General features: G+C 63.0%; 1 protein-coding gene across 1 annotated transcript in view; it reads right to left on the bottom strand.

Moving 5' to 3' along the window:
* Positions 1-21473, bottom strand: part of SND1 (staphylococcal nuclease and tudor domain containing 1) — a 74453-nt gene that overhangs the window by 46162 nt on the left and 6818 nt on the right. The window contains exons 4-10 of the mRNA XM_058804863.1: positions 19751-19829; positions 18540-18700; positions 18347-18438; positions 16893-17048; positions 16456-16562; positions 16044-16134; positions 9149-9262 (exon numbers count right to left, since the gene is read on the bottom strand). Coding sequence (XP_058660846.1) covers positions 9149-9262; positions 16044-16134; positions 16456-16562; positions 16893-17048; positions 18347-18438; positions 18540-18700; positions 19751-19829 — 800 coding nt within the window. The remainder of the gene's footprint in view (positions 1-9148; positions 9263-16043; positions 16135-16455; positions 16563-16892; positions 17049-18346; positions 18439-18539; positions 18701-19750; positions 19830-21473) is intronic.

Below are 21473 nucleotides of genomic sequence, written 5' to 3'. Positions count from 1 at the left end.
GTTTTCACGCTCATCCAGCCGAGCGGCAAACAGCCGGGGCTGGGCACGGACCAAGCCTCTGGAGCGGCTCCCGGAGCGCGCCAGGCTGGAGCAGCGTCCCCGGCAATGCGAGCTGGCAGGTGCCTGGATCTCCCTCCAAGCATCGGTGTCACAACACCAGGCAGGAATTACAACAGAGGAATTGCAGCACTTAGCGGGGAGCGGCTGGGGAAGGATCTCGCCGGCTCTCCGGGGATTATTCCTGCCACGCGGCAGATCCCGGGCTCGGCGGCAGCAGATGGGCCGAGCGCGGCCTGCTCGGAGCAGGCGGCCCCGGGGCCTCCCGGAGCTGCTGCCTCATGCAAAAGCTGCTCCGTAATTGCTGGCAAGCTCCTGCCCAGCTCCCCGGCCGGCCGGCTGCTCCAGCACCAGCCCGGCTCCTGCTGCCGCTGCTGCCGCCCCAGCGCTCCGGGCCCCGGCCTGCTCCCGTTCTGCCGCCGAGCTGCTGCTCTCCGAGCCATGAGCAATTTCCTGGGATGCCAGCAGCTGTAATCCATACAGGAACCCAACTGTGCCAGATCGCAAATGAATCCGACCCGGAGTAGGCCTTGTACCTGGCGCTGGCAGCTCCCCTGGGAGCCGGCTCTGCAAGTTTGGACATCGGCAGGGAAAACGCTCCCGAGGCAAAGCGGAGCCCTCCCCCGGACCCCCCCAGCCGGAATTTAACGCCCTGCGCTGCCGGGAGCCGCCGTGCCGCAATCCAGAGGCGCGGGTTAAACACCGAAGGGCTGCCTTTCCAGCAGGAATGACTTTGGGAGCGGCAGGAGGCTCGGCAGCCGCAGATGCAAGCAAATCAGTTTTTCCCGGCGCAGCACTTGCTGCCCGGAGGGCACATTCCAGGTTCCCAGAACATGCTGACTGCACTCGTCTTCTCCCTGGAAGCGACTGCAGCTCCCATTAAATATTGATCCGGGAACTCCGGTGCCCCCGTGCCTCCTCTCCCCGGCTCTGCCAATATTTAGAATCCATTAAAGTCGCGTGCGGAGCACTCGGAGCCGCGGCGGCTCCGCACCGGCCACGCCGGCAAATCAGTTCGGTTACACAAGCCTGGATGAGCTGCCATGATCCCTGTAGCTGTAATTTAGCGGGAGCGGGCCCGGATGAGTTCATGGCTTTGTTCCTCGTTAATCTTTCATGCTCGTTGAGTGCGGAGCAATTTGTGTAGTACAAACCCTGCGCCACAAATTGCAGCCGCGACCTGCTCCGCGTGCATCCCGCCCGGCATTCCCAGCGGGACCACGGCCCTGGATTCAACCCTGCATCCCGGGAATGGCTCTGGGACTGTCCTCGTGGCACCCACAGGGACAGGGAACGGCTCTGGGACTGTCCTCAAGGCACCCACAGGGACAGGGATTCATCCCCAGGAACAGCTCTGGGACTGTCCTCAAGGCACCCACAGGGACAGGGAACAGCTCTGGGACTGTCCTCGTGGCACCCACAGGGACAGGGAACAGCTCTGGGACTGTCCTCAAGGCACCCACAGGGACAGGGATTCATCCCCAGGAACAGCTCTGGGACTGTCCTCATGGCACCCACAGGGACAGGGAACAGCTCTGGGACTGTCCTCGTGGCACCCACAGGGACAGGGAACAGCTCTGGGACTGTCCTCAAGGCACCCACAGGGACAGGGATTCATCCCCAGGAGCAGCTCCCAGGACTGTCCTCACAGCACCCACAGGGGCAAGGACAACAAGGTGGGGACACATGGGGGCGTTCAGCTGAGCTGGGGATCCCCGGCTCCTGCAGGCTTGTTACCAGAAGGATCATGGAATGCTGTGGGTGGGAAGGGGCCAAAGGGACCCTGCAGTGCCACCCCTGCCGTGGCAGGGACAGCTCCCACTGTGCCAGGCTGCTCCATCCCGTGTCCAGCCTGGCCCTGGGCACTGCCAGGGATGCAGGGCACCCACAGCCCCGCAGCCCCAGGGATTTGTGCCGGCGCCTCCCTCCCTGCAGAGGGTCTGGCAGAGCCCACCCAGCCATTCCCGCCTGGCAATCGCTGCCTGTGCCAGCCCCTCCTCCCAGCCCTCGCCTGGCAGGGCTGTGGCATCGCCCGCGCTCCCGAGGGTGCCAGCGCAGCCCCTGCAGGCCCAGGAACGTTCCCAGCTCCCGGCAAGGCGCTGCCAAGCCGTGCAGCCGCCCTCTTCCCCAAATCCAGCTGGCTGCTCCCTGGAAAAGCTCCCGGCGGACACCTGCAGACCATCTGTCGAGCGGCACCCACCGAGCGGGACCGGCCCCAGGCTCTCCATGGGCATCCAGGGTGGCGCGGAGCCGGGAGCAGCAGCTCTTTTCCAGGGATGCGGCAGCTGGCATTGCTAAAAATGGGTGGGACGGGATCTTTCCCAGCTCCTTTCCCAGTCCTCCCGCAGGGTTATAAATCCAACTGAACAGCCTCAAAAGCTGAGCTCCGGGGGCTGGGCCGGGCTGCCCTTGGCCCCAAGGTCACTCCCTGCCCTTCCTGCCTCCAGCAGGGCTGGCAGAGCTCCAGGCAGGTCGCTGGTACAGAGCCCTTCCAAGCCCACAGAAATATCCCAGGAGCCAGCGAGGCACAGGGAAAGCAGCAGAGGGCTTTGACAGGTGTGGGTAAAATGCTCCCTGAAATCTGCTGGAATGTGGCAGGAGGAGCAGCCACATCCACCACCCCTCCCAAGGGAACGAGGGACACGGAGCAGCCACGAAAAAATTCCCAGCACACAAAAATCCTGAATCCAGGAGTCAAACCCTGGCACCTCCTAAAGCAACTGGAACCCCAGAGCCCTGGAGTCACTGGGATCTGCAGGACACAGAGTGTCCAGAGAGCCAGACACAGCCATGGGAATCCCATGTGGCACCACCACCAGGAGCACCCTGGAACATCCCACATTCCAGCTGGGATGCTGATCCCTGGTGGTCAGGGTCCCACGGGAGAAGGGCCTGGATGATCCAGCAGCTCCCTGCCTTTGGAATCACAGCAGAAAGCCAAGAAACCTGCATGCAGCTCCTCCGAGAGCTGGGGAAAAAAATATCCAATCCCAAATCCATCTGTTCTCCCTCTTTCTGAAGCCATTTCCAGCTTTCCTGTGCTGCCAGCTTTTCCCTGCCGGGGTGGTGGCAGCTCTGGGAGGCTCCCATTGCTCCAGAGCAGGCAGCGCACCAGGATCCCCCATCCCAAATCCTGGCCAGAGGGGCCTGGGGTCCCTGCCCAGCACTGGTGTAGGGCAGAGCGACAGGAATGAGCTGCCATCCAGGGGAAACACGGAAAACCAGAGAGTCTCAGCTCTGCATCCCTGGAAAAGACATCTGGAAGTGTCCCGGTGCCATTCTGACAATCCCTGGAGAAACCCCACGCCTGCAGTGCCAGCCTGATCTCGGCTGTGCAGGTGGCACCAGGGACTCCTGCAGCAGCTGGGAAAGGAGCTGGGATATCTCTGCTCCCGGTCCCACTTCCAGGGCTCCCAAAAGCTCCCAAAAGCTCCTAAACCCCGGAGCAGCCTCCAGGTCCCTGCTCCAGCCGGGGGCACTGCCCCAGTTCCAGCTCCCCGGCTCCCAGCCCACCCCCAGCAGCCCGCCTGTTCCCTGCTCCTCCCGTTGAATCAGGATCCATGTGCTCGGCTCCCCCTCCTCCGGAGAATTCCCAATTAAGAGATCAATTTAGATAAATTGGGGATTGGAGCAGATTTGTGCTGCAACTGCCGCAATCCAGAAAATTCCGCCGGAGCGGCTGACGGGGCCTGGAGCGCGGCTGTCCAAGGGAACGAGCTGGAGACTGGAAAAGGGAATGGAAATATCCCAAATATCCAAATATCCTCTGGGAACTGTGGTGGCACCGACACCCAGAGAAGCTCTGAGGCAGAACCACCACAGCTGGATCCAGCAGGCCTGAGCCCCTCTTGCTCTTCATGGGAATTGGCTCTTCCTCCATCCCATGGAACTGCCAGACACGGCTCAGCTCCGCCTCTGGATGGATCCAAGGCCAGCAAAGTGCCCCAGGGAACAGGATGGATCCATCTCCAAAATGGACGGATCCCAAACCCCACCACAGGTTCAGCTGCACCTCAGGAAGGGCTTCCCTGCATCCACAGGCACCTGGAGCATCCCAGGGGCTGGAGCATCTCACATTCACAGCCCCAGATGGGGGCTGCATCCCAGGGAGGTTCCAGCCTTCCCAGGGAGATTCTAGCCATGTCAGAGAGAGGTTCCAGACATCCCAGGGAGAGTCCAGCCATCCCAGGGAGACATTCCAGCCTTCCCAGAGAGAGATTCCAGTTATCCCAGTGAATTTCAAGCCATCCCAGTGAGTTTTTCCAGCCATTCTAATAAGAGTTTCCAGCCATCCCAGTGAGTTTCCAGCCATTCCAGTAAGGGTTTCCAGCCATCCCAGTGAGTTTCCAGCCATCCCAGTGAGTTTCCAGCCATTCCAGTAAGGGTTTCCAGCCATTCCAGTGAGTTTCCAGCCATCCCAGTGAGTTTCCAGCCATCCCAGTGAGTTTCCAGCCCTTCCAATGAGTCTTTCCAGCCATCCCAGTGAGTTTCCAGCCATCCCAGTGAGTTTCCAGCCCTTCCAATGAGTCTTTCCAGCCATCCCAGTGAGTTTCCAGCCATCCCAGTGAGTTTCCAGCCCTTCCAGTGAGATTTTCCAGCCATCCCAGTGAGTTTCCAGCCATTCTAATAAGAGTTTCCAGCCCTTCCAGTGAGATTTTCCAGCCATCCCAGTGAGTTTCCAGCCATTCTAATAAGAGTTTCCAGCCCTTCCAATGAGTCTTTCCAGCCATCCCAGTGAGTTTCCAGCCATCCCAGTGAGTTTCCAGCCCTTCCAGTGAGATTTTCCAGCCATCCCAGTGAGTTTCCAGCCATTCTAATAAGAGTTTCCAGCCCTTCCAATGAGCCTTTCCAGCCATCCCAGTGAGTTTCCAGCTATCTTGATGAAGACTCCACCCATCCAGGTGAGGTTTTCCAGCTGTTCCCCCACCCCACAGCACCAGGGCAGCACCTGGAGCAGCAGGAGATCCATCTCCACCCCGACCCGTGACATTCCCAGACAGAGCCGAGCACTGGGGACGCTCCCGGCCGCCGCTCCCGGGATCCATCCAGCGCCGGGAGATGAAAGGCTGGAGATGAAAGGCGGCAGGATCCCATCACACTCCGTTTTCCATCTGTCACTTCCCATCTCCTCCAGCCGGAGCCGTGGGAGCAGCAATTAGCGCTCGGCGGGTTGGGATGGGATTCCCGACGGAGCTGCGATGTCCCGGGGCTCCTGCTCCGGCACGGAGGAGAGGCTGGGAGAGCCCTCAAAGGGGGGAAAAGCCTTCCAGGGGAGCCTGCAATCAGCCCTGAACTGTACTTTATACATTTCATATTTTATATTAAATAAGGGTATGTATGCTCCTAGAATTCATATGGATGCCAGCATCGCTGAGGCTGGGAAAGCCCTCCAAGGTCACCGAGTCCCAGCTGTGCCCAGTCCTCACCTTGTCTCCAACCCAGAGCCCTGAGTGCCACATCCAGGAATTCCTTGGACACCTCCAGGGATGGGGACTCCAAATTTCCCCTGCCAAGGCCTGACCCCCCTTTCTATGGGGAAATTCCTGCTGATTCCACCCTGAGGCTGTTCCCTCTCCACTGTCCCTGTCCCTGGGAGCACAGCCCAAACCCCTCCACTGGTGGATTTTCAATAAATGCTCAAATGTTATAAATACTCCCATGGACTTGCTGTAAATCCTGACACATTCCACGGAGGTGCCCATGCTGATATTTGATCCATAAACAGATGTGTCCACACTCCCTGAGCTCCAGATCCACGTCTGCAGTGGCAGCTGGGATGGGGGTCCCCCACCCTGAGCCCCAGCGAGGGTGGGTTTGGTCCCTTGCGGAATTCTTGGATGTTTTTTCCGTAATTTTAACTGCTGGTGTGGAAGGGAGGAGCAAACCCATCATTAATTGCACTGCCAGGTAATTAATGACAGCGCCAGGGACGGAAACATGACGGAGCCACAGAAGGATGAAACCCGGGGAGAAATAATTGGATTTAACAGGAGCATCCCAGGCCAGAGGGACCCCGGTGGCGCAGAACTGGGACCAGTACAGGCCATAAAACCTCCCAGTCTGGATCCCAGGCAGGGCTGACAGACACAGAACCTGGACCAGCCCGAGGAAGAGGAAGCAGAGGAGGCAGAAGGAAGCAGCTCTTCCTCTGAGGATTGGAAATTCCACACTTCCTGCCCCCATAAACCCTGGATGTGCCCTAAAGGCACAGCTGATCCCAAATGCAAATCCCAATGCATAGGAACAGCCAGTTACGGACACAGAGCAGCCACAGGGCTGCAATCCGGGGACCTCGGGGCGCTGGGATGTGACACTGGGGTGCCGGGATGTGACACTGGAGTGCTGGGATGTGACACTGGGGTGCCAGGAGATGACCTCAGGGTGCTGGGATGTGCCCTTGGAGCACTGGGATGTGACCTCAGAGTTCTGGGGCATTGAGGTGCCAGGATGTGACCTGAGGATGCCAGGGATGCACAGGGACACCCCAGACCAGGGCACAGACCCCACACTGCAGGGATTGGAGGATCCGTGCGGCGGCACGGCGGGCACTGCCTCTCTGCAGTCTCCTTGGAGCTGTGACTGCTCCGAGGGGACCCTGAGGGGATCCCGCTGCTCCCGCTCTGCTCCCCGGCTCCCGCAGCCCCGGCTCCCGCAGCCCATGCCAGAGGAGCAGCAGGAAGAGGCAGTCTGGGAAGGCATCCATAATTCCGCGTGGCCAGAGCAAGGCGGCGTGCAGGGAGGCAGGAACTTCCAAATTCCCGTTCCCACAGCAACGCGGGGTCACCTCGGGAGCCGTCGCCCACCGGCACGGCCAGGCTGGCTCGTGGCGCTCCAGGATGGAAAACAGCCTGGAAAAGGTGGGTCTGGAGCAATCCTGGCTCAGCCCCATCGTGTGCACGGGCAGGAGCCTTCCCAGGAGCCATCCCGGCATCTCCAGAGGCTCTGAAGGAGGAGGAGGAGGAAGAGGAGGGATGTGCCAGGAACAAGGCAGGCGCTCTGAAGGTCTCGGGAGCTCCGTGATCCCACAGCTCTGAGTGTATCAGCCATGGCGGAATGCAGTAACAGAATGCTTTTCCCTGCCCTGAGGAGCCCCTGCTGGACTGGCATCACCGAGAGACGGCAGGAAATGCCCATTTCTGCACCCCCAGAGCTGTCCCAGAAAGGGACACAGGGATTGGAGCCACATCCTGGCTCCCAGAGCAGCTCCAGAGCTCCGAGTGGGATGGAGACTCTGTGAAGAGGGATCAAGCCCTCATTCCAGTTTCTGGAACAGCTCCAAATCTGTGAGCAGGGTCAAGGAGCCTCTGTGTGACACAGGAATCAAACCCTCATCCCAACTCCTGCAGCAGCTCCGGAGCTGTGAGGGGATGAGGGAGACTGGACACAGGGACTGATTCATCATCCTGACCCCTGGCACAGCCCTGAGCTCTGAGCACAGTCAGGGACACTGCGTGTGACACAGGGACTGATCCCTCATCCTGTACAGCTCTGGGCACAGTCAGGGACACTGTGTGTGACACAGGGACTGATCCCTCATCCTGCACAGCTCTGGGCACAGTCAGGGACACTGTGTGTGACACAGGGACTGATCCCTCATCCTGTACAGCCCCAGAGCTCTGGGCACAGTCAGGGACACTCTGTGTGTCACACAGGGACTGATCCCTCATCCTGTACAGCCCCAGAGCTCTGGGCACAGTCAGGGACACTCTGTGTGTGACACAGGGACTGATCCCTCATCCTGCACAGCCCCAGAGCTCTGGGCACAGTCAGGGACACTCTGTGTGTGACACAGGGACTGATCCCTCATCCTGTACAGCCCCAGAGCTCTGGGCACAATCAGGGACACTCTGTGTGTCACACAGGGACTGATCCCTCATCCTGTACAGCCCCAGAGCTCTGGGCACAGTCAGGGACACTCTGTGTGTGACACAGGGACTGATCCCTCATCCTGTACAGCCCCAGAGCTCTGGGCACAATCAGGGACACTCTGTGTGTCACACAGGGACTGATCCCTCATCCTGTACAGCCCCAGAGCTCTGGGCACAGTCAGGGACACTCTGTGTGTGACACAGGGACTGATCCCTCATCCCAGCTCCTGGCACAGCCCCAGAGCTCTGGGCAGAGCCAAGGGCACTCAGTGGGTGCTGCACACAGACCAGGGCCATGTCCCGTTCCCAGCCCAGCTCTGGAGCTCTGAGCAGGGTCAAGGACACTCCCCGTGCCCACCCCCAGCCCATCCCGGCGCTTTCATGTCCCTGCCGCGCGCTCGGATCCAGCTCCAGCAGCGCCGGCCTGAGAGAGCTCAAACACAGAGAGCAGGGACCAAGCTGTGCAGGAACAATGTGATTTTTGCAGCCCTTCCCAACGTTCCAGAGCCTGCCAGGAACCCATCGATCCCGAGCCGCCGGTCACGAGCCAGCCCTGGTGTCCCTCGGAGCCCAGGACACGGCAGCTGCTCCTCTGGGTATGGGGAGTCACAGAGCCCAGGCAGCCCCACAGCCCAGGGGAAGGGAAACCGAGCATTCACCCCCTCAGGAGCAGCTGCACAGCCTCCCGTGCCTGCCCCACGAATGGGGACACGAGGGCGTGAGGCCACAGGCACAGGTATCCCTAAGGAACATCCCAGCAGCTGGGAGCGCCCACGGAACACGGGGGAAACTGAGGCAGGAGAAGAGGGACGGAGCCGTCTCCCTGCAGCCACCAGTGCACGCTCCAGCCCTTCCCAGGCCTCCTGCATCCCACGGGATGGGCTCCAGCAGGAAGGGAAAGGGGGCACGGGCATCCCAGGGGGAGCAGGAGCCTCATGGGAGGGGGCTGCATACAGAGCCGACCCTGCCCCTGCCCGCCCCCTTCCCATCCTGCTCCCATCCCCTCCCTGTCCTTGCAGTGTCCCCTCCCTGTCCCCTATCCCCACAGTGTCCCCCGGCGCTGTCCCCTCCCCGGGCCCTGTCCCCGCGGTGTCACCTGGGCGCTGTCCCCTCCCTGTCCCTGTCCCTGCAGTGTCACCTGGGCACTGTCCCCTCCCTGTCCCCTATCCCCACAGTGTCCCCCGGCGCTGTCCCCTCCCTGGGCCCAGTCCCCGCGGTGTCACCTGGGCGCTGTCCCCCTCGAGCCGCGGGGGCCGGATGCTGGACAGGTGAATGGTTTTGTGGTCCCCAGAGTTGAGCTTCACCACGATGGCGTCGGCGTTGAGCACCTGCATCACCTGGGGACAGAGACAGAGCTGAGCGTGGGGACAGCAGCCACCTGGGCACGGTGAGAGCCAGGCGCCACCGTGACACCGGCCCTGCCACCCTGGCTGCCATCCCCAGCACAGGAGCAGCCCCAGCCCCAGCCTGGCTGTCACCAGCGGCTCCTGGCACGGTGACACGTGGCACACCGGGGCACTGCCAGCCGTGTGTGCGCTGTGCCAGGGCTCAGCCCCTGGGCTCCATTCCAGAAGCAATTCCAGAGGGGCAGGAGCAGCAGCTGGACACTGGACAGGGGATGAGGAGAGAGCAAGGACAGCCCATGGTGGGAGCAAACTAATCAGGATCATAAAGTCAGGGAATCCTGGAATGGCTGGGTGGGAAGGGACCTCAGAGCCCCTGCAGTGCCACCCCTGCCATGGCAGGGACACCTCCCACTGTGCCAGGCTGCTCCAGCCCCAGTGTCCAGCCTGGCCTTGGGCACTGCAGGGATCAGGGGCAGCCCCAGCTGCTCTGGCAATGCCAGCCCAGGCAGGAATTCCTCATTGCCAAGATGCCACCCATGGCTGCCCTCTGGCAGTGGGAGCCATTCCCTGTGTGCTGTCCCTGCAGGCCTTGTCCCCAGTCCCTCTGCAGCTCTGCTGGAGCCGCTGCAGGCCCTGCCAGGGGCTCTCAGCTCTCCCTGGATCCTTCTCCTCTCCAGGTGAGCACCCCCAGCTCTCCCAGCCTGGCTCCCTGGGAGCTGAGGGGCAGGAGGATCCCAGTGGGGCTCAGGACACACGTGTTTAGCACTCCCAGCTCTCCAGCCCAGCTGAGTGGAGTTACTGGATATTCCCAGTGGCAGGACAGGAACCTTCCCCTGCCTGCTCCCACCACAGCCCAGTCCAAAAGGCTCCCACTGCTGCTTTTCCAGCAGGATCCCAATCCCACACATCCACAGGGGGAGGCAGGAGCTGAGCCCACCGCAGCCCTCTTTGCCCAGCAATCACACCCGCCCCTCGCAGCGTGCTGGGCCGGAGGGAGAGCAGGATTTAAGGAATTCTGATCCGAGCAGACACCACAGGGCACGGCAAAGCCCTCGGTAACGTCCCGGCCTCTCCCGGCTCCCAGCTCCCGCACGTTTCCTCGGCAGGAGCAGCCCAAAGCCGTGCGCCTGCCAAGTGGAGTAATCCAATCTCACGCTCCAGGGCATGCAGGGGCGAGGAGGGAGCGGCCTCTCTCCTTCCTGCCGCCCAAGACTCGGGAAAAGCAGGATGCGAAGCGGAGCCGCTGCAGCCAGGGCAGGGCGCTGCGGGTCAGCTCCGGGGGCACATCCCGCGCTCCATTACACATCCAGCACATGCTTCCCCGGCAGCCGCGGTCACATCTCATTTGCTCCCTGGCAGCAGGAGGCAGCAGCCGGCCAGCGGCTCCCGCGGCTCCCGGAGGGGCGGCCCGGTCCGATCCGATCCGATCCGTGCGGGACGGGCCGGGCCCCTCCGGCCCCCAGCGCCCCTCCCCGGCTGGAGCGGCTCAGGGGAGCCTGCACAGGGGTGAGACGGGATGCAGGACACGGGAGGCAGGCAGCAGCACACGGATGTAGCAGGACATGCATGTAGGACATGGGATGCAGCAGGACATGGATGCAGCAGGACACGGAATGTAGGACATGGGATGCAGCAGCACACGGATGTAGCAGGACATGCATGTAGGACATGGGATGCAGCAGGACATGGATGCAGCAGGACATGGATGTAGCAGATGATGGGATGTAGCAGGACAAGGGGTGTAGGACACAGGATGCAGCAGGACACAGAGGTGGCAGGACATGGATGTAGGATGTAGGGTACAGGAGGCAGCAGGACGCGGATGGAGCAGATGATGGGATGTAGCAGGACTTGCAGCAGGACACAGATGTAGGACACAGGATGCAGCAGGACACGGCACCTGGGACATTGTGTCTCCCAGGCAGGACAGAGCTGGGTGGCAGCAGGAGCCAAGAGGGACCTCCAGAGTCCCTGCAGGGCCCTGACCCAGTTACAGAGGGTCCCTGCAGGACACGGAATGCAGCAGGATACGGGATGCTGGAGGACAAGGGACACAGCAGGACGTGGGGCACAGGACAAGGGACACAGCAGGACGTGGGGCACAGCAGGACATGGCACCTGGGGCCAGGGCTCCCAAGGGATGCCAATCCCAGGCAGGACATGCAGGGTGGCACGAGGGGCACGCCAGGTGCCCACCCTGCCTGGGCAGCCGCTCCCTCCTCTGCTGGAGCCGCAGGGAGGGCAGGAGGGTCACAGGGGGTGACACGGTGACAGAACGGTGGTAGAACGGTGACAGAACAGCGACTCAGCACCGCCCCGGGGCCGGGGCTTTTGTCTCCCCCACGCTGGCAGCCCGCTGCAGCCACTTCCCTTATCCAATATTTATTGTGGCTTCTCCTGCCTGCGAGAGGCCCTTTGATAACGGGATTGGAGGGATTATTTTTTTAAAGCTCTGCAGCTGTTTCTTGCAGAGCCAGCACGCTCCGGCTGCGCTTCCCACGTCCCCCGGGCTGGGAGCAGCGAGGGCAGCTCCGGAACGTCCCTGTGGCACCGGCCACCCCGGCCACCCCCATGCCACCACCGCTCCAGGGCAGGGAGCCCGCAGCCCTCCCCTGTCCACATTTATCAGGGAAGATGTTTTTCCTCACTGCAAGAGCTGGGCCAAACAAAGCCTCCAGTTTTCCACCCCGGGCTTTGCTTGTCCCCAGTACTGGGGGCACACAGGGAGGGAGAACTGGGACCAGTAGAGGACACAAAACCTCCCAGTCTGGGTGCCCTGGGCAGGGATGGCACAGACCCAGAGCCTGGACCAGCCCGAAGAGGAGGAGGAAGAGGAAGCAGCAGAGGGAAGCAGCTCTTCCTCTGAGAATTGGGAATTTCACCATTCCAGGGCTCTGGCAGCACAACCTCACCCCCACAAACCCTGGATGTGCCCTAAAGGCATAGCTGATCCCAATCCATAGGAACAGCCAGTTACACACACAGAGCAGCCACAGGGCTGCAATCTGGAGACTTTGGAGCACTGGGATGTGACCCTGGGGTGCTGGAATGTGACACTGGGGTGCTGGGATGTGCCCTTAGGGGGCTGAGATGTGACACTGGGGTGCTGGGATGTGACCCTGGGGTGCTGGGATGTGACATTGGGGTGCTGGGATGTGACATTGGGGGCCAGGGATTCCACCTTTAGGGCTGGTTTCCCTGGGAGCTGGGGAGGACAAGGAGCCCCGTGCCTGGGGACCATGGGGACGTGTCCCCAGTCCCAAAGCTGCTGACTGCTGTGCTCCTAGGACAGCATCCCTGTCCCGGGACAGCAACCACTCTTGGGATGCACAGGGAGCATCCCCAAAGCTGAGGGTGACCTCCTGCACCCCAACAAGCACAGTGGCACTTGGGGAGCCAGAGCCCAGCACCAGGAGAGGCTCGGGTGTCCCCCCACCCCAAAAATGTCCTTTAGAGGGGTTTTGGCAGGGTCTGGCACTCGGCTCAGCCCAGGAGCAGCTCCCGGGCTCGGCTCTGGCACATCCCCCGAGCTCGGGGATGATTTGGCCGCGGCCAGAGCTCCCAGCAAGGGGAATAAAGCCCGCGATGATCAGAGGAGCCGGGCCGGGCTCAGGAGCGAGGCAGGGCAGCAGAGGGGCGGGACACGGCCCGGGGGCTGCCGCAGCCCCCCCTGCAGAGGATGGCTCCAGCCCAGCCCAGCCCGGCTCCGGCTCCGCAGCAGCGTGTCCCAAATCCCGCTGCTCCCAGAGCAGCTGACGCAGGGATTTCGGGAGAGAGCCTCAGCCCCTCTGACATTTCCCTTCCTCTGTTTTCCCCTCGCCCCTCACCAGCCCCACAGCCGCGGGCTGGCCGAGCCTCCCCTGCTCCCCGGCCCAGCCCTGTGCCCCCAGCGCCGGCAGCCGCAGCCAAAACCAGCCGGAGCCCATTTGCCGCGGCTCATCAACGGTGCAAAGGCAGGTTGGGATCTTCCTCCTCCCCCTCCCCTCGCAGCCCCTTCCAGCAGCTCCTGCGTCAGCTCTGCCGCTGCGAACGAGCCCCGCTGTGCCGAGCACGGAGGCGGCTGCGGCGCCATCCCTGCCCGCCCGCTCCGTGCCACCGGTACCGGCACCGGGACGGGCCGAGCCCGGGGAGCCGCACGCCGCCCAGCTGCGGGCCCCGCGCTGCCATCTGCCCTCCTTTTCCCTGTCGCTTGCGATTCCGGGCGCGGGGAAAAAGAACAAAAAGCCCCCAAAGTGACACAGAAATGCGGGGGCGCTGCGGCTGCCAAAGGCCAAATTCCAGAGCCCCGTGCGAAGAGCAGGAGCGACCCAACAGGCGGAGAAATGCCAGTCTCCTCCCCGAAAAGCAGGACGCGGTGTTTGTTGGCTGCCTTTGAGGGCTCCCGGGGACCCCGCAGAGCCGGGGAATTGGGGGCATCCTGCAAACTCTGCCCCCCAACCCACCCCACAGCACCGGGGGTCGGTGCCCACCATTGCCAGGGGAAAGCCGGATCCCATCGCTCCTGGGCACGGGGGGCGATGCTGCTGATCCCAAAGCCACCCCGGACATCCCCCTCCAGAGACCGGGGGGCCCCGCCTGCTGCCATCCCACGGAATCACGGCATCGTGGAAGCGCCGGGAGCATCCAGCCGCCCCCTCCAGCAGCTGAGCGGAGCGTGACTGACGGCGCTGGCACCGCTCCTGGCACCGCTCCTGGCACCGCTCCGGCGGCAGCCGCTGCCAGCGGCGCTTCCCGGCGTTCCAGAGCCGGCACGCGGCCCTGCCGTGCCCACGGGACACCTGCCCAGGTGCCATTTGTCACAGCCACGTCCTCATCCTGAGGGATGGGCTCTCAATGCCGGCCCCCCGGAGCCCCTCTGAGCTCGGTGTCCCTGCACTGCTCCCACAGGGAATGCCCTCCCTGGTTTGGGCAGGTTTTGGGGAGCCCTGCTCCTGTCCCAGCCACATTTGAGCCCCAGAGCAAGCACAGGAGCCATTCCCACCTCATCCCCGCAGACACGAGCCAGCAGTGCCACAGGGATCAGCTCTGAGCAGCTACAGGAGCTCCTGGCTGTCCTGGCAGCTCCAGAGCTTCATCTCTGCTCTGTTCAATCCCCAGCATCCAAGAGACCCCCAGAGTCTGCCAGGCTTGATCCCATTCCTACTTTTCCAAGGAGCTGCAAGGTTTGATCCCATTCCTGTTTTTCCCCAGGAGCTGCCAGCTTTGATCCCATTCCTGCATTCCCCAGGAGCTGCCAGGCTTGATCCCATCCCTGCATTCCCCAGGATCTGCCAGGCTGATCCCATTCCTGTTTTTCCCCAGGATTTGCCAGCTTCGATCCCATTCCTGCATCCCCCAGGAGCACCCAGGCGAGGCCAGGTTGCTCGGACACGATCCCGATCCCGGCAGGACCGGAGCAGCCGGAAAGACGCGGCCCTGCGCAGGGACCAGGCCGGCTTTCCAAGAAATGTGGCTGCTGCCCATGCCCAGGGAAATTCCAGCGGCTCGGGAGCCGCGGCCGCTGCCTGGGCGAGGCGGCAGCTCCATCTAGTGGGGCCGATGCCGCCCGGATCCCGCAGCTCCCGCATCCCACCAGGACCGGCCCGGATCCCGCATCCCACCGGGACCTGTCCGGATCCTGCATCCCACCCGGATCCCACCGGGACCGGCCCACGCTGCTGCACCTCCCTCCCGCACCGGCTGTGCCCTTGGATCTGTGCTGGAGCAGGGATTGCCGGGCACCCATGGGCAGGGATTGCCAGGAACACATGGGCAGGGATTGCCAGGCACCCATGGGCAGGGATTGCCGGGCACCCATGGGCAGGGATTGCCAGGAACCCATGGGCAGGGGTTGCCGGGCACCATGGGCAGGGATTGCCAGGAACCCATGGGCAGGGATTGCCAGACACCCATGGGCAGGGATTGCCAGACACCCATGGGCAGGGATTGCCAGACACCCATGGGCAGGGAACACACCAGCACCCACCAGGAGATGGGCTCAGCAGCATCTCCCGCCTGTGGGAGAAGCGGGAACCAATCCATGGGGCAGCCATTCCCTGGGAGGATCAGGAATTGATCCATGGGGCAGCCAATCCATAGGATGATCAGGAATTGATCCATGGGGCAGCCATTCCCTGGGAGGATCAGGAATTGATCCATGGGGCAGTCAATCCATAGGAGGATCAGGAATTGATCCATGGGGCAGCCATCCCCTGGGACGATCAGGAATTGATCCATGGGCAGCCATTCCCTGGGAGGATCAGGAATTGATCCATGGGGCAGCCAATCCATAGGATGATCAGGAATTGATCCATGGGCAGCCATTCCCTGGGAGGATCAGGAATTGATCCATGGGGCAGCCAATCCATGGGAGGATCAGGAATTGATCCATGGGCAGCCATCCCCTGGGACGATCAGGAATTGATCCATGGGGCAGCCAATCCATAGGATGATCAGGAATTGGTCCATGGGGTATCCAATGCCCCAGGATGATCAGGAACCAGTTGAGAAGCAATCCCATCCCCGTGGTTCTGCCTGACCAGAGTGAGGTGCCAGGACACCCCCAGTCCATGCCCACAAACCAAAGCCCCTGTCTCTCTCTCTCAGGGCTCCTTCCCTTCTCCTGGGCATCGCTTCTGCTGAAGATCCCAGAGCACCCTGGGATCCATGGCCGGGATCCAGCCCAGGGAAGCCCCTCTGGGGTTTGTGCAAACCCATGGAGAGGCCAGACTGGCCCCATGGGCACCCCATGCTGTGCCCCTGCTCCCCACATGTCCCTTCCAGCCCCGCTCACCTTGGCCACAAACTGTTTGTCCTTCTGATCCAGGTTTGCCGTGGGGGCCACGTAATCCCTCCAGATCCTCAGCTTGCGCTCCTTGGCAAACCTGCGGGGTGGGGACAGTGGGACACGGGGCTGGGACACCTGGACGTGCCGGGGGTGGCACTCCCAGCAAAGCCCCGGGGAGAGATGGAGGGGAGATCCCATAAATCCCACCCTGCATCAGCCACACGGGGCTGGGGGGGGCTGAAGTCACTCTGGGCACCCCATGGGTGCAGCTGGGAGCAGTGGGAGCAGCTGGGATCAGCTGGGATCAGCAGAGAGCAATGGGAACAGCTGGGTGCAGTAGGATCAGCAGGAGCAGAAGGAACAGAGGGATCAGCTGGGACCAGCAGGAGCAGAGGGACCAGCAGGATCCCCGTCCCACCTCTCGGCCGCGCGCAGTTTGTCGGCGCCGCGGGTGTAGACGGCGATGGACCAATCCACGCAGCGCGCAAAGCCCTCCTTCAGCAGCAGCTCCGTGATGTTCCCGTTCTGTGGGGAGCAGGAGAGGGCCCGGGGTCAGCAGGATCCCCCCAGGCCCTGTCCCTGCTGGGGGCACCTGCACAGCCCCTTCAATGTCCCCTGAGCTCCCAGTGCTACTGGAGACCCCACCAGTAACACCCCCTGGCTCTGCCCTCCTCACAGACCAGGATGTCCCAAATCCACCAGGAAACAGCCCAAAATCCCAGTGACACCCCAGGCCCTGCCCTCCTCAAAGACCAGGATGTCCCAAACCCACCCACGTCCCGACTCCCCCACTGGGAGCACCCTGTGACCCCAGAGTGTCCCCAGCCCCCCGAGGCAGCCCGTGGTGGCTCTCACCGGGTGCAGGATGGTGCCCAGGATGTTCTGGTTGTGGCAGCTCTCCAGGACAATCTGCACGTCCCTCTGCAGCAGCCGGGACTCCGTGAAGAATTTGGCTTCGGCCGCGAAGGGCTCCGGGACCTCGGAGTCGGCCTCGCGCTTGAAGGTGGGACACTGCGGGGCACGGGGACAGTCAGGGCATGGAGGGGCCCAAATCCTGAGGCTGCCCCCATTCCCGGCCCCAGGGGTGTTTTGGGGACTGAAATTGGGGAATCTGTGTAAGGACAGAGCCCTTTGACTGCCCTGGGAAACAGAGACCGACTCCAGTTCAGGGACACATAGACAGGGACCTGGAGCTGCTGCAGGGCTGGAGCCCCTCAGCTCCCAGGGATCCAGGCTGGGAGAGCTGGGAATGCCCAGCCTGGAGAGGAGAAGGATCCAGGGAGAGCTGAGAGCCCCTGGCAGGGCCTGCAGGGGCTCCAGCAGAGCTGCAGAGGGACTGGGGACAAGGCCTGCAGGGACAGCACACAGGGAATGGCTCCCACTGCCAGAGGGCAGCCATGGGTGGCATCTTGGCAGTGAGGAATTCCTGCCTGGGCTGGCATTGCCAGAGCAGCTGGGGCTGCCCCTGCATCCCTGGCAGTGCCCAAGGCCAGGCTGGACACTGGGGCTGGAGCAGCCTGGCACAGTGGGAGGTGTCCCTGCCATGGCAGGGGGGGCACTGGAGGGGCTCTGGGGTCCCTTCCCACACAAACAAGTCTGTGATTCCTTGAACTTGGACAACAGCAGGAATTTCTCCATAGGAAGGATGATCAAACATTGGAAGGGGCTGCCCACAGAGTTCAAGCAATTTCTGGAGGTGGCACTCAGGGCTCTGAGCTGGGGACAAGGTGGGCACTGGGCACAGCTGGGACTGGATGGGCTGGGAGGGCTTTCCCAGCCTCAGGGATCCTGAGATCTGTGAACTCCCAGTGCAATCCTGACCAGGGTGTCTGACAGCCCCACCCAAGCCACCCATGATGACACCTCAGGCTGCTTCCAGCCTGGTACTGCAGGTGCAGCAGGTGACAAGGATGTCCCTCCCTGCTGCAGCCTGGGACCCAGACAGGGGCAGGAGCCACGGAGGTCGGACAGGGAAGGAATTGGGCAGTGGGACTGGGGCAGAGGGAATGGGGCAGTGGGATTGGGGCAGGGGGAATGGGGCAGAGGGAATTGAGCAGTGGGATTGAGCAGTGGGAATTGGGCAGGGGGAATGGGGCAGGGGGAATGGGGCAGGGGGAATGGGGCAGGGGGAATGGGGCAGGGGGAATGGGGCAGGGGGAATGGGGCAGGGGGAATGGGGCAGGGGGAATGGGGCAGGGGGAATGGGGCAGGGGGAATGGGGCAGGGGGAATGGGGCAGAGGGAATGGGGCAGGGGGATTGGGGCAGGGGGATTGGGGCAGTGAGAATGGGGCACAGGGAATGGGCTCACCTTGATCCCCGAGAGCATGACGGTGACCAGGTAGAAGTCGGGCAGGAGCAGGGCCCTCACCACGCTGCCGTCCCGCACGTGCTCGATGATGGCTGCAGTGACACCGGAGCTCAGCCCGCTGGGCTGGGGACACAGGGGGACACAGGGGGACACGGGGACACAGGGGGACACACGGGGACAGGGGCCACCTCACCATTGACGGGTTTCTGGTGCAGGGAGTCCACGAAGTGCCGGGGGTTCTCCAGGGTGTACTTGAGGTCGCGCACGGTGTGCGAGCCCGTGCCCTCGCTCCACATGCCCTTCTTGGCGCTGCGCGCCTGCTCCTCCAGCTCGGCCAGCCGGCTCTGCTCGGGGCTGCGGGCACGGGGGTCAGCCCCGCAGCCCCGGGGGGCTCAGGGCCATCCCCCCCGAGCCCACCCAGCTCCTCCCACCGCCCATCCCGGGGAATGCAGCGGGAAGCGTCTCCTGCTCCTGCTGCCATGGATGGGGAGGAGAGCCCGGGAACCCCTCCTGAGGCTGCTCTGGGCACCACGGGGCAAAGGCAGCGGCGTTCCCAGCAGGGCAGAGCCAGTCTGGGAGAGCAGGGAAGGCACATTCCATGGGAATCCAGGGATCAGCCCGGCCCTGCATGCACAGGGAGCCACTGAGGGGCCACCAAAGTGGGCACAATCTCTTCCCAGCCCTGGCACAACAAACTCAGGGATATTGAACAGAGCAGCTGGGGCTGCCCCTGCATCCCTGGCAGTGCCCAAGGCCAGGCTGGACACTGGGGCTGGAACAGCCTGGCACAGTGGGAGGTGTCCCTGCCATGGCAGGGTGGCACTGGAGGGGCTCTGGGGTCCCTTGCCACCCAAACCATTCCATGACTCCATCACCCCACAAACGAGGCTGACCCTGCCCTCATGTCCTGCCCCTCTGGAATGGATCCTGCCCCTACAGCTGCAGCCCTGCACAGCCCAGGGATGTGAGGGAGCCCAGGAGAAGCCTCGGCTCTGCTGGCACAGGGATCACCCAGCCAGATCCAGCACCAGCCATGTCCCAGCACCTCCTCTGCAGTGGCAATGAAGGGGACTCAACCCCACCCCAGGAGTGACTTTGGAGGCTCACAGAGAGTCTCTGCTCCACAGCCCATGGACACAGCTCCAGTGCCTCTGCATCCAGGGAAGGAGGCAGCCCCTGCCACCCCCTGCCCAGCCCCAAAGCCCTCGGGACACCCCAGGGATGCCTGTGGGATGTGGGCACCTCGGAAGCTGAGGAGCAGGGCCTGGCCCTGCAGCTGAGGGATCCAGGGGCTCCGTGCCCGAGCACCAGCCCGGGATCGGGATCAGGATGGGGATGGGATGGGGATCAGGATCGGGATCAGGATTGGGACAGGGTTAGGATCAGGATGGGATCAGCACATACTTGTTGGCTCGGATGCCCTCCCGCCGGGACGCCAGTCCTTCTGCCACCAGGGACTCAGCAATGTTCTCACCATTGGTGTCTGAGAGAGGAGAGCAGCAGGTGAGAGGAGCCAGAGGGACATGGGAATGGGGCAGCATTCCCAGTGATCCAGGTAAGCAGTGCTGGAACAACCCCAGAGCTCCCCTGGGGACACAGCCTGGGCTCCCTCACCCCCTTTCCACGGGGAAATTCCTGCTGTGCCCACCCTGAGGCTGCCTGGCCCAGCCTGAGGCCGCTCCCTCTGCTCCTGTCCCTGTTCCCCCCGGCTGTGCCCTCCTGGCAGGGACTTGTGCAGAGCCACAAGGGCCCCTGAGCCTCCTTTGCTCCAGGCTCAGCCCCTGCCCAGCTCCCTCAGCCCTGCTGGGGCTCCAGGCCATTCCCAGCCCCATTCCCTGGACACTGCAGCCCCTCCAGGGCTCTCCTGAGCTGCCCCCAGGATCCCAGGGGGTCCCTGGGCAGGGCCAGCACAGGGGACAGTCCCTGCCCTGGGGCCGTGCCCATCGCCCTCCTGCCCCCCTGGCCCCCCTGGGCTCGTGCCCAGCCGCTGGCACAGCACCCCCAGGGCCTTTCCCAGCTTTCCAGCCCCCTGCCCCGGCCTGGAGCTGAGCCCAGGGCAGCACCTGGCACCTGGCCTGGCTGTCCCCATCCCCCTGCAGAGCTCCTGCTCTCCATCCTCCCCAGGCAGGAGCTGCTGCAGGGAATCTGTCACAGCATTCCCACATTAATGGCGCTCAAGCCCTGACAAACTTCATCAGGAAACATTTTCTGCCTCATTTCTCCCGCCCGCGCCGCTGCAGGCGGGGCTGGAGCAGGGACGGGGACGGCTCCAGAGGGGCCCCAGCACCCCAACCCTCCCCAGCCCCTCTCCCTGCCCTGGGACGGCCCTGGCTGCAGGGCGGCTCAGGGGAGAGCAGAGCAGCAGCTCCCCAAACCCAAGTGCAAATCAAACATTGCATTCCATGGTCCGCGAGCTGGGGGGTCCTTCCCAACCAAAACGTTTGTGATTCCAATCCCCCCCTCTGCAGCAGGGGATCCCCATCCCAAAGGGCCCCCCAGTGCCACCAGGAGCTCAGAGTGCACCATGGCATGTCCTGAGGGGGAAGGGACACACAGGGATCTGCAGCCCTGCACCCTCGGACCCCAGAGCCACCCTGGGCCCCCTCCCTTGGCAGAGCCCCCTGCCCCATCCTGCCAGCCTCGGGATCTGCCTGGGACGTCAGCAAGGCTGGCTGCATGAGCCCATCCCTGCTCCTGCTCTGGGAAAGGCTCTGAGTGCCATGGGAATGCCAGGAAAGGCTGTGAGTGCCATGGGAATGCCAGGAAAGGCTGCGAGTGCCACGGGAATGCTCTGAGTGCCACAGGGAGCGCACCTGGAGCAGCTGCTCCCGCTTTCCAGCCCATTCCCACATGGAAAACAGCCGAGTCCGCAGGGATGTGGGGCTGAGGGCACCCAACCCTCAGTCCCCATTTCCCCCAAAACTCAGCAGCCCCTTCCCTCCTTCCCATGGGACCGGTATCCCAAATATCCCACATCCCCCTGGTATCCCAAACATCCCAGGGCAGGGCTGTCCCAGCTGCACAGGGAGCATCACGGGGAGGGAGAGCCCCAAAACCCACCCGGAATGCTCGGAGTGAATCCATTTTGGGATCTCAGCCCCAGACAGGCAAGAGATTTGTAACAACA

Source organism: Ammospiza caudacuta, chromosome 5, assembly GCF_027887145.1.
Source record: "Ammospiza caudacuta isolate bAmmCau1 chromosome 5, bAmmCau1.pri, whole genome shotgun sequence".
In the NCBI taxonomy this organism is placed as follows: Eukaryota; Metazoa; Chordata; class Aves; order Passeriformes; family Passerellidae; genus Ammospiza; species Ammospiza caudacuta.
Note: the sequence above shows the minus strand (reverse complement) of the source record. Positions and strands in the feature narration are given on the sequence as shown.